The following is a 17,372-nucleotide window of genomic DNA, read 5'->3' as shown; positions in this document are numbered from 1 at the left end:
ACTGAATGTATGACTGAAATGAATGACTGAACTGAATCACTGAAATAAATTCCCTCAAGTCAAGTAGAAGGGTTTTTTTTATTGATCCATGCGTTTTCTGGTTGATGCCTTCTTGTTAAACGATATTGCGAGCCAGTGGACAGTCGATATACACCGAAAGAACTGTATGCACCGCAGTTAAAGACAGGATTTGTGGTTTTAAAGAACCAAACAAACTCTGCGCTTATAAGTTACATTACATTGAACTCGCACTTAATTTTATTCTTTTTACCTTTGACTCTCAGTTGTCGTGTGGTGTTTGAAAATGACAAAATAAGAAGTTCACTTGTGGTAAAATAAGTTACTATAAACGAGGACAAAGAAAAAATCCGACGATTTCATCTTTAATCTTTTCTCTTGCTATGAACTTTGCAATTAAGGGGGCACATGTTCTCTTCACTCAGTAACCAGGAAACTAATCATTACCCAAGATATGTTTTAGTTGCTTTTTTCTTAATAACTATGAATGTTTACCCTATCCGCATTGGTACCGATATTTCTTATTGTCCCACGTTTTGTTACTGATTTGTTTGTGTTTCCAGTGACGCGTTCGTGCAGAACAACTCATTCAACCACTTGACTCTGAAGATGACTTCCGCTTAGTTTGTCAAAACGTCGGTCAATGTCACCTCAAACAGTCCTTCTCAGGACTACACTCACCCTGGGTTCAAAACATTTACAGTCATTCAACCATTTTGAAATTAAAGAATATTTAAATGTTAAACTTGTTCAACAAACGTTGTGAGAAGGATGCTACCTAACCTAATGGAAAAACATTTCTGGAAACTCCATTGGTATCTTAGAAATACAACCCAAACAACGGCTGGCCGGAAGCTTTTGGCAGTGTATGTGGGAAGTACCATTAAAATAAAACAGGTTCTAGGTATACGTTCGCCGCATACAATACACTCAATCTAATAACGAAAAAATAACAATAAAATGAAAATATCTAAGAGATTTAAGGTTAGCAGAATGAAATACAAATTGTAAAATCACATTTCAGTTGGCCGACGAAATTACATTGCTAAATGAGTTTTGAGTTCAATTTCACGACAGGAATCCTAGTAGATACTAATGAGCATGTATACAGCATTGCACTGAAGAAGACAGGAGCTCCTGCAGAAACATGCCTGTAAAATTGAAAATTGTCATTTTTAAATCTAAACTTAGTGTGGCTATCCCGCTGTCAGGCCTTTTGGTAATTTCGCAGTGAAATTTATAGTTTGCCTGATTTTGATATTTTAACGGAACGAAAAGAGATAGTCTTGAAAGCTTTAAGTTTTGTTAAATGTCGTAAGGCGAATTGAATTATTTCCAGGTTTTCCATTTCATTCAACTTTTATAGATATTTTAATGCGGGCCATGACTCATTCACAAAAGAAGAGTTGCTTGTTGTAAATTCGCTGAAATTTATGCGGAATTGAATTGCAAAGCTTGCAGCGGTGATTTAAAACGTATTTAACTTCCTATGTTAAGGACGGTGCCTACTAATACCGAAGTATTTTTGTGCGGCTTATGACTATGCGGGAAAAACAGATCTTAGCAAGGCCTCTTGGAATCCAAAAAGAAAATTGGGGGTAACCACGCATTTTTCAGAGATAATTAAGCAATAATATCTCTAAAAAGCGCCAAAATATAAAGCAATGTATGGGATTTTTTCCTAAATTCAAGCTTAATTATCTCTGAAAAATGCACGGTTACCCCTAATTTTCTTTTGAGATACCAAAAGCATTTACTAAGTTCTGCTTTCTCCGTATAGTTTTAAACCGCGCAAAATTATCCCTGTATTAGTAGGCAGCACCCATAGGAAACCCGAGTATCTCGAGATGCGCAGAACGTATGCGCAGTAACAATAGTAGGCACCGTCCTTAAATCTATTCGGTGTGGATTCTCTACAAAACTATCACTGCAGATTAGCAGGCATCAGTTTCAGTGTGTTTTGAAGCCGACTCTATTGATTGAAGGTAAGTGCTTGAAATGGAAGACTTCTAAGTAATTTCATAAATGCTAATCGTATAAACGACCTTCTTGTGGATCGATCTGTTTTTCTACCATTAATAGGCTGGAGAATGGTCTTTCAAACACCATATAGGAAATTGTGGTAGGGGAAAGTTCTAGTCGAATGTCATTGGTTGAGTCTTGCTTTTTGAGGAGTTCTCTTACTCTCCGTGTTTGATTTTTTTTCTCGCCGTCGTGGAGTGTTGATTTTTTCCCAGCATAATGAATTCGAACTAATTTGAAAGCGCTTGTCATTAGCAAGTGTGTGACAAGGCGTGATAACCACATTGGAGGAATACTCTATACGTAATTACCTAAAATAAATCATTTTTATTGTCAACCTCTAGCTTTCTGAAAGAAATCTCCTAAAGAGATTTATTCCAACTTTTAAGGATATCAAATTATGCAAAGTGTTATGCTGAAGTCTTGAGCACCCCAAAAACGCATTTTAAAAATCTAGAACCCTCTCCGAGAAAACTCTAAATTTATTCCAACTGATTGGCCAAAAATGCCGGCTGTCATTTTTTTAACGGGTTTTCGGCAAGAAAAAGCACATAAAATAAAAGCACTTTTATTCACATTGGTCTCGAGACTTAAGCCTCCCGACGGGCTACAAAATGATAAAAAATTCTCTCGTATTTTAATACTCAGCGCTCAAAAACGCCATTTCAAATAGCGGGTCTATATTTAACCTCACGCCGGATACATTGATTTCAGGGTGGGTTAAACATTATTAAATAGCAGCTTGTTTGGTTGAATAAAGATAAAACATTCTGGCGTGTTTTGCGATGGTCGAATGATTTAGAAGCTAGAACGTGTCCAATTTGTATTTCAATGATATTAAATGTAGCCTTAATGATAATAGGTCGTTTTATTTGCTTGAGTTTCTAACGGTGACTTATCTGGGAGGTAAGTTCAATTACCAAAAGAAACATTGTTATTACTTAAGTCAATTTTCGGAGGATATGGAATGTAAGATTTGTGGCATAACCGTTTAGTACTTTACTCCAATATTTTCGCAGTATTCCTTTGTTGTGCTTTTCGGCTGAGAGCTTCCATATTGATGTCGACATTAGCCTGTAGGGTATTTCTTCCGCCCTAGCTAGTATACCTTAGTAGTAGTACCTTTCAAGATATTTCTTACGAGAGGAGCTCGAGTTTGCAGTATGGTCCGAGCTCCAAATGTATTATTTTTAAACTCTAGCAATTAAAACCTTCATATCTTAATTATTTTTGGACTGGAAGGCGTACAAAATATGCGCCCATTTTTTTGCTTTTACTTTCTTAATTACAATGCCATCATTATAACAACTCAATACACTGCAAATTGTGATCTGCTCTGCGAAGTGTTAATCCTCGAAACCTCAGTCGGCTTTCCCATCTCTCGGTGACCAAATTACCTCAGTTATCAACTCTATTGATAAAACCAAGCATTCGTTCCAGTACCCCACCGACGCAACACCACAGTTTCTTTAGAAACTATGTCCTCATCTACACTGCAAATCGCTTTCCAAATGAAAATTAAAGCAGAACCTATGCGCTGCTGTGAATTTTTAAACTCCAGTCAAGTTCGTCAGCACAATCATATTAATCTCTTGTTTCCATAGGAAGCGATCGCGATGTTCTAGAAAGTCGCTTTTGTTTTTCTCGGCTCCTCAGTTATTGCTGTGGCTTGCATCACCGAGTGTCATCCAGTTGTCGTAACGAGAAATTCTGATAGCTTCACTAGATACTAAATACTTAAAATTTATCAGTTTAACTAATTTCAAACCAAGGATTACTTTTTTCCCTCGAGACTTAAAAAAGGATCAAACGATAAGTGTGGGTAGACATATTTTCCATACTGAAATTTTGTCGTATTCAAGCTGCTTTTATTCTTTAGAGGAGTCCAAATACCTCTTTGTATCAATATCAGCGACCCAAGTGGCTAATTAAACTCTCAAACAGCATGGGAGGATTGAGACAATATAATTGAATAGCTTACAAATAAACTAAGTTGTGTTTCGTTGGGTAAAATAAGGGGTGTCTACTTGATTAGGATGGTTTAGCTAGGGCATGTCACATTTGTATTTTACTGATATTAAACATAGCCTTAATGATAACAAGCGCTTTTATTTTCTGGAAGGCAAGTTCAATCTCCAATAAGAAACGTCCTTTTCACTACGGTCAATTTTAGAGGATGCACAATGGAAGAGTTGAGGAGTAACCGTTTAGTTCCTTAACCTCTTTTTACCTCAGTACCCCTTTGATGTGCTTTTCAGCTAAGCGCTTCCATAATGATGTCGACACTAGGTATTTTTGATCTTCTATGTAGTCTGATAGGCCTTTCAAGATAATCATATTGATCAGTTCAGTTGTCTTCAACAATGTGAGCGATGCCGTTCTAGAAACCCGATTTTGTGTTGCTACTCTTAATTGATGTTCTTGGCCAATTATCACATGTCCGAACGGGAAATTTTTCTGACTTAAACCCCTAACAAATAAAAGTAACTTTGAATCGAACACACGTTTTTCCTTGAGACTTATCTTAACAAGAATCTTTTAGTGTTTGGGGGTAAAGATATTCTGGAAATGCGTCGCGTTCAAGCTGATCTGTATCAATACCTCTAATCAACAGCGCCAAGGGCATGATTGAAATCTTGATGTCCAGCCGTTTACCTTAGGCTGATAGTGTGAGTGGATTAAACATTAGTGTCCCATATCAACAAAGTTGTAATTTGCGCTCCACGGATACGACCAGGTGATAATCGACCAAGAACATCAATTATTAATAAGAGTAGCAAAACAAAAACATGAAGTTTCCATTATTCACTGGCACAAAATCAGCAAGGGTCCACTATTTCAGGACCTCATGAATCTCGTTATGAGCCATTTACCAGTGTTAGAATTAATCGTATAATGAAATTTATCTCATACCATAGAGAATACAGCCAATCATAACTTATTATAATCGAAGTAATACTCCTATTGTTAACATACATATTGTGCTTTTGTAATTATTGTAATGCGCATTTGATCATCTTGCCATGGAAAATGCGCAATATAAGCGAATAAATTATTATTATTATTATTATTATTATTATTATTATTAGAAGCCCATTGCATATTTTGCAGTATGCAACGGGTAGTATTCGACGAAAAATCCCGGCGTTCCTCGCGGCCTAAATTTTTTTTCCCGCCAAAAGCCAGCGACAGGCCAAAATTTTCATTCACAAAAAAATTACTGTCAACAACTAACACATGGAAGAAGAATACCCTAGTTTTGACCTTAATTTTGAATTCCTGGAACCAGACGTCTAACAGGAAAGTAAATTCAATGAGTGGCATGAAATGCATTAGTCGGTGCAGTGCTTTCTCGTGGTATACAGTGAATATCTCACTCGTGACTTGATTTTTCTTAGTATACACACCCGCCTTAAAGGCTCGTGTGTATACTAAGTCACTCGTGGGGTTTTTCACGGTATACTACTCGAAAGCATTGCATAACTAGTATGAACACACAACTTGACTTTGTATTTTTGTTGTCTTCAAAATTCCATTTTGTTTCCAGCTGCAGTCGCGAGTGCAACTCCCCTAGGTGTTGCCATTCGAATTGGTTGATCTGTGGTGCTGCTTACGGGCGTACGGACGGACAGTGACATCATAACCAAAACCAAAATTTATCTCATCGATAGTTACCGTTTTTTCTCGCCCATGGTGCTCCGCGCGCGCACCTTCGGCGTGAGGAGCTCCGCTATAAATTGCCTTGCATTTACATGTTGAGTGACTTGTTCTGCGCCGGCACAAAAAGGCCATTTCAAAAAGGTCTATAGCTTAACTCCCACATGAGACGTAGATTTCGGGCCGATATTCACTCTCTTCATGAAAGTGAAGTATATACAGGGTCGGTTTTCGTGCCCCTCTTGGTTAGAGGTGAATTTGTTAAATTCGTATCACAAGCGAGATGGAAAATTCGCCTAAAATGTAATTGAAAGAAGGGCTAGTTTCTAATCAAAAGCGACAGGAAATAAGAAGGAAAGCTGTTTTAAATTTATATTCCAATGGAAAATCAGGAATGGTTTTTACGTTTTGTCTTCGTTCAGAAAGCGTTTTTACATCTTCAATCTATAAGTCTTACCTGTAAGACAATTTAACAGTCCAAAAATTTATACACCACCAGAGATAATTCTTATTTAGGCAATTTTTCTGTTTTCTTATATGAATCCTTCTATCCTTACACATAGATATCCAGCATTGCATGGCCAGTGAGCGCTGTTACTTCCCATGTCCGAATAATTTGGCCGTTGATAAATTGAGCCCTTAGGAGATTATGTAATGTTTTATAGTGCGACTACTGTTACTAGGGTCACTTAAGCAAAACTGGCCAATCAGATTGCATGCAGGACAAGAACAGTGAATTTCAGCCAAATACCATTGAACCAATCACGAGTAGACGGAAAACAACAGTTAAAACCCAAAATTTTTGAATTGTGCACTGTTCGTACCCTACTGTGATCTGATTGGTCAGTTTTAAGTGGGCCCGGTAATAGCAGTCACACTGTAAGGAGTACTGTTTACTATCGCTTGAAGATATTGCTAAGATAATAATCTATGAAACTAGCTCAAAAATCCTATGAAACATTTTGAAATCGCGTGCATTCTAAGCGGTTACAAGTTCTTGTCTGGTCACCGTGTAAATGTGTAATTTGTTGTTTTTTTTCCCTAGAACAGTAAGTTGCCCACCATGTTGTCACAAACCATCTCTATTGTGTTTGCTCTGGGTTTCATTTCTATATTGAGTGGTCTAAACGCTGAGGAAAGTGCTGCTTATAAGGAAGCCTTCAAGTGCTTTAAAGCTGGACACGATGCAGACACTGATTCCCTTGAAGTGCAGGGAATAGACGCCACTCGTGAGGAAATGATTGCAAGTGGTTGCTTATTTGGAAAGGTGAGTTTTGGTTTCATAGGATAAGCCATTCGAAGAAGGAACTAAGCGGCGTTTAAAAGAACAAAATCAAAATTTCGAAAAAGCCCTCTCATTCCAAACCATCGAGAACTTATCAAAGGAAGCTCGCTAACAGGGGGGAGGGGATAACTTTGCATGTATAAAAGACATGACAGTGAAACTTGGAGAATAGATAGTACGTCTAAAGACGTTTCCTTTGAAGTCCGCAACTGAAAGGGATGACGTAAAATGGCGTAAAATTACGTCATGATTGCCAATGACCATCCTGGATCCGCCTTCTTGGATTTCTGCATTTAGTGTTTTTGCACTAAATTGCTCTTCTTTCTTCCGAAAAGTAACTCACGGACATGATGCTGAGTCGTGGTACCAAAACCAGACCACAATGGCGAGTTTTTAACTTCCTTAAAACATCAAACAAGATAGCACCTTGAGCATAAAAGGTGGACAGCAAACGTCATAGCTTCGCACTGCACCAAGAAGCTTACTTTCTTCCTTTGCATGACCTTGAGCGGCTCTATTCAGCCTGGGATTTTTTACGTTCTTAAGCCTGAGCGGGGAGTAGGGTGGTGGGGGTGGGGAGGGTTGAGGGAGCTTTGTGCTTTTTTTCAAGGTCATTGAGGCTACGTCGATGAGAATGAGGATACGTAGTAAAGCCGCCATCTTGAATTTCTCAATATCTGTTTAACTGCAGAAAATCTTACAAATTGTTTCAAAATTTATCAAACCCAACAAATAAGAACCCGAGTAGTGTAAAAAATTTAAAAGTTATCAGAATAAACTTTCAATTTACCATAAAAAAGCCTAAAAGAAAAAAAGCTGCCTAAACCTGGTTCCATTGGTAACAGCAAATCACATGATCAATTAGTTATTATACAAAATTTGTTGACAGATATTTTTTAGGAAAAGTCAGCAAGTTTGTTGGTGTTTGTTTTCGTATTTAATTAGTCATGAATAATTGCGAACCTCTCGTACCCATTCACAACTTTTCAGCAATTCAACAATTTCTAGCCTACTAGAGCTAAAATGCTTAAAACAATACATATTTTCATAATAAATCCTGTAATTCTAGTTTACACTTTTCCGAAAAGAATAGAATAAGCTGATATGATTTTATCTTTTAACAGGCATTCGCCAGATGTATTTCAGAGTTAGATCCTTCCGTGTTCTCATCGCCAGTTCCCAATATCGCCCATTACGTGGTTACTTTGCAATGGCAACAAATGGTCCTTGCAAATAAAGCGGATCTTTGCCCAGACGAATTACCCGTTGGTAAACTGAAGGAAATCGTAATTGCTTCAGGTATGACAGGTTATCGAACGGTCAGACAGTTAGAATAAAATGTAAGCAGTCTGCTTGTTACTCTTCCCATTCGTCTTTCTGCGTTGGTTGTTTAACTTTAAACTGTGACAGTAGCGTTCTTAGCGTCTTCCAGGTTGTCAGATAGTGGGGAAAACTCCTATGTAAGCGATTGATGGGGAGACATGGGAGAGAAATCAAGAGACATCTCTTCCTATGTAATCCCTACAGCCTGTCTGACTGTGTGTCTCTCTTTGGCGCACGCGCAATTTTTTCTTCTCGCGGCTCCCCAAGACCTCAACGCTTTGATGAGGTTAAGGATTAATAGACTGATTAAAAAAAAAACGACAAAAACAAACGCGCAAAATCGGTTGAAAGTGAGATACACGATAGATAGATAGATAGATAGATAGATAGATAGATAGATAGATAGATAGATAGATAGATAGATAGATAGATAGATACTCGCGAAACACTATGAAGTAAAATATATCAAATTCATACATTTCAACTGCGAGTGAAAGAATGGATAAGTGAATGACCATCGCTGACAGGAATCTTGCCTCACGACCTCACAATAATCAAGGATCGGAATCACAATTGCTCTATGGGAGTCAGTTGGCAGCTGCTAACTTCACTTTGGGTCTCTAGAATATTCCAAGTATCCTCGAGATCTTTTCCTTACATATAGCATGTGATCATTGAAAGAGAGGATATTATCTGCTCAACAGATTGGTCCTGTAAATTTATATCAATGTTAATACTATCCGGTTGGGTAAGACGTTGCCGCCCACCAAACACCCTGCACTCTGTCTTCTTAACTTTAAGAACAAGCTTATTGTGATGCAGTCACCGCGAGAGATTTACTAGCTCCAAATTTAACTTCAGTTAAGTTCCAACTGATGATGAAAAATAAATTGCAGTGTCATGCGTACATCATCGTGCGGGGAAACTGAATGCAACACGGTAAATAATTGACGTACAAAGTCAAAAACACAGGGCCGAGCAGCATTACTCCATTATTTCCCGAGATATTCTTGATTTTTTGATCTATCTTAGTATTGAAACAATTTGTAAACAAAAACTTGAAAATCTCTGGAACGAGAGAAGATATTTAAAAAAAGAAAACGCCATTTTTGTTCCCTTTCAAAGACCTTTCACTCAGCAGTTTTAACTCAAAACTTTGATCGGTTAAATCTTCATTCGAAAACAGTTGACTGTTATCTAGCAGCCGTACAGTTTTCTCAACACTAGAGACTGCAGGGATGAAAAATTCGCTAAAATTTCAAAGCAATTGAAAAATAGTCAGTAACTGTTTCTCCCTCTTCCGGATTCTGGATTCTGGGAATCTTGATTTACCTTTAGTATCAGGAAAAATCTTCTCTTTGGTCTTTGGATTATCCACGTTGGCTTGTATCCAACGTCTCTGATAGCGGCTCTTTCCACTTCTGATCCTATAATTTGTGACTTTATTTCTGAATTTCAATCGACCTCAGCGCCTGACCTTCTCGCTCTCCTCAAGTAAAATTCCATTTCTTTGTTTTTAGTTGCATTCCTGAGCCAAGGGACATTTTATTTCTCTCATTTTCTTCCTTTGTAGAGGTGCGTGCTTGTCACAAACTTTAGAAAACGTCTTTCACCACTTATCCCAAAGTTTCGGTCAAAAAACTATCCCATGAGGTTGTTTCCAGATCAGCACAAAAAAGCCGACGGAACATAATTCACATGGTTCCTATATTCGACAGTCCTCGCTGGCTGACGGACGGACGATAGAAAGCTCCAAGGAAAATGCCCTTGGTCTTTGGCAAACGAATCTCCGAAAGAACACATTCTTTACAGAACTGCGATGGCTATTCACTTGCTCATTAGCGAAACACTCGCGCAAAATCCAGGATAATGCCAAGATATGAATAGCCAATAGTATTTGAGGATTTGAATAGCCCCTCACAGCGCACGGAGAACAGCATTCACTGTAGTAGTAAACAAATAATATTCACAGACGGGAGGGCCGAATTGGGATTGAAATATGCCCGGGATCTTGATTCGGCCACATTTAAGACAAAGGCCACAGTTTTTCCTAATATGTACCTACCAAGGACGGTAATCAACATATTTTTTTTTTTGCCGCAAGAAAACAAGGTCAAGGTCTTGCAACCAATAACGCAACAAGTCCGCCCAAGTTGGTGGAAAAGGTAAAAAAATTCCGCCTGTTGCCGGAGCTTAGAAGATTACGTGATTTACAGAATTACTTCTCCACCCACTTGCCAAGCAGAAAAGAGAAAAAACATAAATTATATATATATAACTTTTATTTTTTTCTTTAGACATACTGAAGAAAGAAAACTTATCGAATGTTGGTAAGCAATGATTGTTACTTTGTAAATAAAAAAAAAAAACATTATAAGGATTTTTAACAGCTCCCTGGCCTTTGATTGGAAGCGAGGCTAGATTTGACTTTGTTCGATACAAACCTCGCTACTTTTCACATCGGTAAATCATCGGCAAACGGAGATTTGTATCAAAATAAGGTTAACTATTGCCTCGCCTCCAGTCAAAGACCAGGTCACTAAGCACACAACTGTAAAATAGTCTACTACAAATTTCAACTTACAAAGGCAGTTAGTCATTTTGGGCGAAGGGGACTAGATACTTGGATGGTTTATGCATAAGCATGCACATCTGGCAGTGCAGTGCTCTACCAACTGAGCTATCAAGCCAACTGGGGGCTGGTCATATTGTGAGTACGTAATATACCTGTAAAGGATGAACAAATGAATGTAAATATATGGCGCTAAAGAAAAAGGTCTTTGAGCCGTTTTTGTTCCAAAAGTGGGTATAATGACTATGAATTAAAAACAAAAGAAAAAGAAAAGAAACGGGGACGAATTTTAGAGATCAGTCTGAAAATGCCTTTGAAGAATTTTTAAGTGCTAGATATGAAAAAAGGGAGCCGAAAAATTACCTTTTTACGTGGGATGCCTGTGCAGCCCACGTTATAAAATGGGGGCCGTTTGTATCCACAAATGCGCATCTTTCAATTATTAACTCGTTTTAGATGTATCAAATTCAGTTTTCTCCTAGAGGGGATCTTTTTGTCTCGTATTGTCCTTATTGTCTTTAACAAAAACGGTCCAATCAGAATGCAATATTTTAGTGTATGTCAGGAGGGATCGGACGGGAGTTAATTACTATTGTGATTATTCAGGTCCCAGTGATCTCTCGGTGGAACTAAAAAGGCTTGACTTTAGTGGCGTGGCCAAATTGTTTTAATGTTTTAGATTCCAATGTGCCGTTTTCAAAAAGAAAACTAACCCTTTTGAAGCAGTAAATCGAAAGAATAACTTCTAAGAAGCGCTCGACAGTGAAAACGGTGGAAATTGGAGAGTTCAAAGCGAAGGAATCATGCTTCTGTTTGACAGTTGTAGAACCATCCAGAATACCTGGGGGAAAGATCATTGATAAGCTAAAACACACATCGCATGACTTTGTCGATTTGATGCTTAAACGCAACTGGAAATCCACTTCACAAAAAGATTAAAGGTTTCATTTAGGAAAGCTTTTTGCCTGTTTTCTTTCTGTTTTTTTGATGAAACGAAAACAATTTGTAATCTTACATTGTAATCTTACACTTTTATTTACATAACAAGAGTAGAAAACGTGAGTCACGCCACGTTATTGTAATAGAATCTCCGGTACAACGAAAGACTTTTGTATGAGAAGCAAAAATATGATGAAAGTTGTCAAGTTTTCATGTATGCAAAAAGTTATGATTAGCAGTGAACTTTTCAGATAAAAAGAGTGCTCCTTTCAGCCGAAGACATTTTCTGGCGGGAACTATTTTTAGGCGGCAAAATTTCAAGTAGCGCAACTCAATATCACGCAATCTTTCTGACTAAAACTGTTCAGTTAGTTCAATCGCGAAGGGAGGGAAGGTTAAAAAATCGGCGAGGCGTACAATAAATGAGGCCACTAGTGCTAAACATAGTCAACGCATCCCACGTAAACGCTCTGAAAAGCGTCTTGTTTGTTCTAAAATGGGCTTAGGGTTTAGAAAACTGAGACGCATACCTATGAGCGACTAGAGGGGGTGAGAGTGGGATTGGGGGATTCAGTTTGTGACGCACGACCTGGCTATTTAGAAAGAATAACGTTGTTTATTTAGGCTTCGAAGCCCCATACTCGGTAAATGGTATCATGTATTCGTGCGACTGTCATTTCTTTTAGTTACATGATTCTATCAAAATGAATGAAGGAATGATTGAATACACGACGGAGCACATTAAATAGAGCTCTTGCGGACACTACTGAAAGAATGAGCTGAGGGTTTCAACTTTTGAAGGAATGAGCGAAACCGAAAGTAGTCGCGTTCAGTAGACATTATCTTGTCGGCTGTACTTTTACGTTTTCATTGGACTACCGCCCATCCGTCCATTTGTTTGTCCAATCTCGTTTTCAGGAATTTTCCCTTGTAAGTCAAAAGAAAGGGCTGAAAATGACTTATCATTGGCTGGTGACGTGCTCACCATAAATAATTCGTGGACGGCTAATTTATGCAACCTGCTGGTTATAATCCTCCATTCCTATTAATCAATAAAATTCGCCCAAATACATTATGTCGATTAACTGTAAGCCGCGGGTAGTGACACTAGTAAATCGAAAAATTGTTAGGAAGTTAGGAGCTGGAATGGTACACTCTATGATTTCCCGAAACCATTTGTTTGTTTTGTTTGCTATAGAAAGAATCGTGTAAACACAGAAAAAGAAAAAAAAATAAACAAATAAACAAACAAATAAATAAATAAATAAATAAATAAATAAATAAATAAATAAATAAATAAATAAATAAATAAATAAATAAATAAATAAATAAATAGGAAAAGACATGTCTTCATAATTTTGTAAGTAGTAAATAGCTTTAGCCTGTGTGCAGCAGCCCCCTACCCTCATAGGGTAGGGGGCGGCTGTGCACAGGCTAGATAGCTTTTGGTAACAGATGTAAATTATTGCTAACCGGTAGACAAAGTTCATTGTAAGTCAAGTTTTCTAAGCAAATTATTGTAAGCCGTGTAGTGTTTTAATAGCGTAATTTACGTCTTTACAAATGTGTTACCGCTTAATAAAAGAAATAACATCTGAAGTTTCCGCATATATTCATAACTCCTCACATGAGAAGGCTCAAAGCAAACTAAAAATGAAAGAAGGAAGTTTACGGTGGTTTAGAGCCAATCACGGATAGTTTGCCTGTTTGCAAAATTCGAGCCTTGATGGAACAGACGTTTATTAAGCCGAGTGCGAAGCGCCTGTGGATTTCACACATTACGGATAATCTAGTCGTCGCTAATTTATGGCACTGTTTGTTGCACACGTGACCAGCCAACGCCAGTCTTAACGCGCCCCTCCTCATTTACAAGGGATAGACACTGGAAACGAGGTTGTCGCTTGTTCGACCGTCCGTCCGACTGCCTGTCTATATGACTCACTTTCTATCGCATATTCGGTTCGATGAGGAGCTTGTGGCAGTGCTTAATAACCCTACCCAGATCTGCCGGGGCCGGCGGGGAAGTCCTTGCCATAACTTTGCAAGCATAAAAGCTACGAAGAAAAGACTTGGATGATAGAAAGTGCGTCCAAAGATATTTTCTTTGGGGTCCACTATGGGAAGCGTTGATGTCATATGACGCAGGCGGATAATATATCACGATTTCAAACGAACCTGCAAAAAACCATCAAGATTGCCTCAAACGTTATTGAAATGAAAAAGATTACACGAAAACGACATAAAAACATTAAATTTACTGTAAGAAAGTTATTTTGTACTTAAAAGACGTAATCCCCCGATATCTGTAAAACCTGCTTGTCAAAAGGTGGTTTCCAACGGTAACAACAAATCCAATTAACCCTGTCGTTTATAAACAAATGTTAAAAAGTTTATAAGCCCGGTCAGAATCTCCCCAACCGCCCCCACCCCCTCCCCGTTAAATAGGGTTAAGGCTGATTCCACGGATTAATAGGTATTTATTGATCTACAGAGGATGACGATTACAAGTCATGTGTTGGAGATGCCCTGAAGAAATGCCTTGTTTCTGCCTCCATAAAATTTGAACACCATGTCGACAAAAATTATTTGACGGCGTTGGAAAATTATTTTAAGTGTTTTGAAGAACAGGCAGCCAACGATTGCAAAACACCTATGCTGCAGCACTTTGTAGCCATCATGAAATTGCACAAGAAGTATTTCGAGAAAAAGCATGGGAAATTCGAGGAGATGGTGGAAGAAATTCCAGCTTGAGGAATGAATAAAGCCTCTAATATCCTAGGCTAGTGCATGAGATAACGTAATGCCGGGGTTGGAATTTATAACCATGAAACTAAAAGGCGAAGAGTAATTATAGCATTCTGCTTGTAATGTGATTGAAAGAGGTAATAAAATGAATGAAAATATAATCTCTATGCTGTTGCACTTGTGACGAGCTACAAAGGCGTAGCATGGGGCCTGAGCCCCACGCTACACACTCTAAGACGCGTTAAGTTTGAAAGATGGCTGATATCTTTCCGAGGTAATATATAGGGCCCAGGGCCCAGGGCCCAGTTGTTGAAAGCCCGATTATGCTAATCCTGGATTAACGTGAACTTTGATTCGAGTTTAATTACTTATCGGTAAAGATTCTTCCAAATTAAAAGACTTTTGGCCCTCACTTTTAATTTAGACTTTTCTTTACCTTTACCTTGAAATGGGTCTTTAAAACCACTTTTAAAGACCGAAATGAAAACCTCGATTGACTTTTAATCGTAGATTAGCATTATGATATTTTGGAGCCTATTTATCCTATAATATGTTTTTTTAGACGTGTTTTCTTGTGTGTGATATTTCCGTTTTAAGTAGGACAGTCATTAACTATTTGACTGGGTTAATCCAAACACCGTAGTTAATCGGGCGTAGTTAATCGCCCCTATTATTAGACGTGAATTTGTGGAATTCCTATCACATGCGAGAAGCGTCACAGGGTGGAAAATTCGCCTGATAAAGCGACAGGAAATTCGTTTTTAAATGATATTTCAATGTGAAATCAGAAATGTTCTTTACATTTTGCCTTCCTTCATTAAGCGTTTTCACATCTTCAATTTATAAGTCATGCATTTAAGACAATTTATGCAGCGTCCAACACCGCAAGTGAGAATTGCCTTTTAGGCAATTTTCTTGGATACCGAGCATTGGCATGAACGAGGTTTTAACTGTGGCATTAAACAATTGTTAAACATGGTTTTCTGTATTTTTTGACCGGCTTGGCCCACCAAAAACAAACAGTTTTCCTGGTCCGCCACTAAATTGTCACACGTATGTTGGCGTAATTACATTTCCCAATGATTTTTAGATATAAAACGATCTATCTATTTCACAGACATGTTTCACAGAAACGTCTTCCTTCCAGTAAACACTAATGAATACGTACACTCTTTTTTTAAAAGAACGTCTAATTCGGGGCTGACGATGAACGTTCTTAAAATGTTCTTAAAGGGGAAGAATCACGCGAATTTATTGTCATTTCAGAACCCCCAAAAAGTTTGTCTGTTAACAGAAACAGAAACTAATTGTCTAGTTTTGTTATAAATTATCACCCCAGTGCAATAAAACTGTGGATTAGTACCTCTGGTCAGAGACAGAGTAAGTAGATCGGAATAGACTGAAACTTGAAAATTTTTAGGCTAATGTTTTGCAAGTTTTCGCATTTTTGTTTCCAAACTGATGCGCTAGAACAGATTACGAGTTGTTCCTTTAAAGAATTGAGTAGATTTCTTTCCTCTCGTTGTTCTAGAATTGTTTTGTAGCTGAGAGAAGGTCTTATTTGACCATTTTTAACAAAAGAGATGAAAACCCCCATGACGCTTCTCCTTTAAGTTTCGTCATGAAGTTTTTAGTGTTTATAATTTTAAGTCCTGAATGAAAAAAAAAATACAGCTTTTCTCCGACACAAAATGAGATGTTCAACTATGTATCAGGCATGCAATAAGAAATCCATTGTTTCTGTGGTTAATTGCACTGTATAGGCTGAAGTTTTACATGTATTATTTTATTCGTATTTATACCGTTCATTGTAAAAGCATTTAGTCAAAATAAAAATGTCCTTAACGGACTCTCAGCCTGGGTAATGTTCTTACTATGCTCTTAAATTTTAATTAATCTCAGCCTCAGCGTTCTTATAAAAAAGGCTCTTATATCAAGTGAGTGTATACATTTACACTGAAGAAGGTAGAACTCGAAGTTTCTTCCGAAACATGTCTGTGAAATTGAAAATTGTCGCTTTAAGTTATTGGCTCTTTCTGGCTGCTGTCCAGACCTTTTGTAATTTCTCAATGAAATTGAAAAATTTGCTTGATTTTCATGTTTTACTCAATTCCCGGTTTTCATTTCATTCAACTTTGTCACATTTTAATTAACACGAGCGAGGATTCATTCGCAAAAGAAGAGTCACTTGTTGTAAATTCACTGGAATTTATACGAAATTGCATTGCAAAGTTTGACGGGTTGATTAAAAACTTGATTACTTCTCTACATTTTAACATTCAGAATAGTTTTTTATACATAACAAAGAACCAGAAAGGGCAAAAAAAAAAAATTGGTGTCATATACACTTTAAATCTATTCCCAATTTAACGTTGTTATTTCCTATGTCCAAAAGATTTGGCTGTTGATAAATTGAGCCCTATATAGGAGATATCGATTGCGCAATGTTTTAAGGAGTACTATTTTCTTTCGCTAAAATATATTGTTGACATTATACACCTATAAAACGATGGAACAGCTTAAATATCTCATGAGACGTTTTGAAACCTCTTGCATTCTAAGCGATTGATACCTTACCCATTACACAAGTGGCTAAGTAGTTAATATGTGCTTATTGGAGATGAATTGCCTACATAGCTACGGATTCTTACTTTATCGCAAAATGACTTTTCAGATTCCTATTAGCTATGATTTGCTTAAATTATTATTTCAAGCTTCTTTCAACACGAAATCGCTTCAACTAAAACCTAGACATAATGGTTGGTTTGAATATAGATTAAAATCACAGAGTAGCAAAAGTTGTCGCTGGGC

General features: G+C 37.6%; 1 protein-coding gene across 1 annotated transcript; it reads left to right on the top strand.

Moving 5' to 3' along the window:
* The first annotated feature begins 6,760 nt into the window (after positions 1-6,760).
* LOC146461327 (uncharacterized) lies at positions 6,761-14,692 on the top strand. The gene is made up of 4 exons (XM_085086957.1): positions 6,761-6,964; positions 8,107-8,281; positions 10,603-10,635; positions 14,308-14,692. The coding sequence occupies exons 1-4, from the start codon at positions 6,761-6,763 to the stop codon at positions 14,565-14,567; spliced, it is 672 nt and encodes a 223-aa protein (XP_084943083.1). The 3' UTR covers positions 14,568-14,692.
* The last annotated feature ends 2,680 nt before the right edge of the window (positions 14,693-17,372 follow it).

This window comes from Pavona decussata, unplaced genomic scaffold, assembly GCF_977016875.1.
Source record: "Pavona decussata unplaced genomic scaffold, jaPavDecu1.1 SCAFFOLD_199, whole genome shotgun sequence".
Classification (NCBI taxonomy): Eukaryota; Metazoa; Cnidaria; class Anthozoa; order Scleractinia; family Agariciidae; genus Pavona; species Pavona decussata.
This window is presented reverse-complemented; position numbering and strand designations above follow the sequence as displayed.

Bases quoted from the DNA above. Each gene is read 5' to 3' on its own strand.
- LOC146461327 (XM_085086957.1), top strand. From the start codon at position 6,761: ATGTTGTCACAAACCATCTCTATTGTGTTTGCTCTGGGTTTCATTTCT. The intron at 6,965-8,106 runs GTGAGTTTTGGT...ATCTTTTAACAG, and splicing joins GTGGTTGCTTATTTGGAAAG to GCATTCGCCAGATGTATTTC. The intron at 10,636-14,307 runs GTAAGCAATGAT...ATTGATCTACAG, and splicing joins AGAAAACTTATCGAATGTTG to AGGATGACGATTACAAGTCA.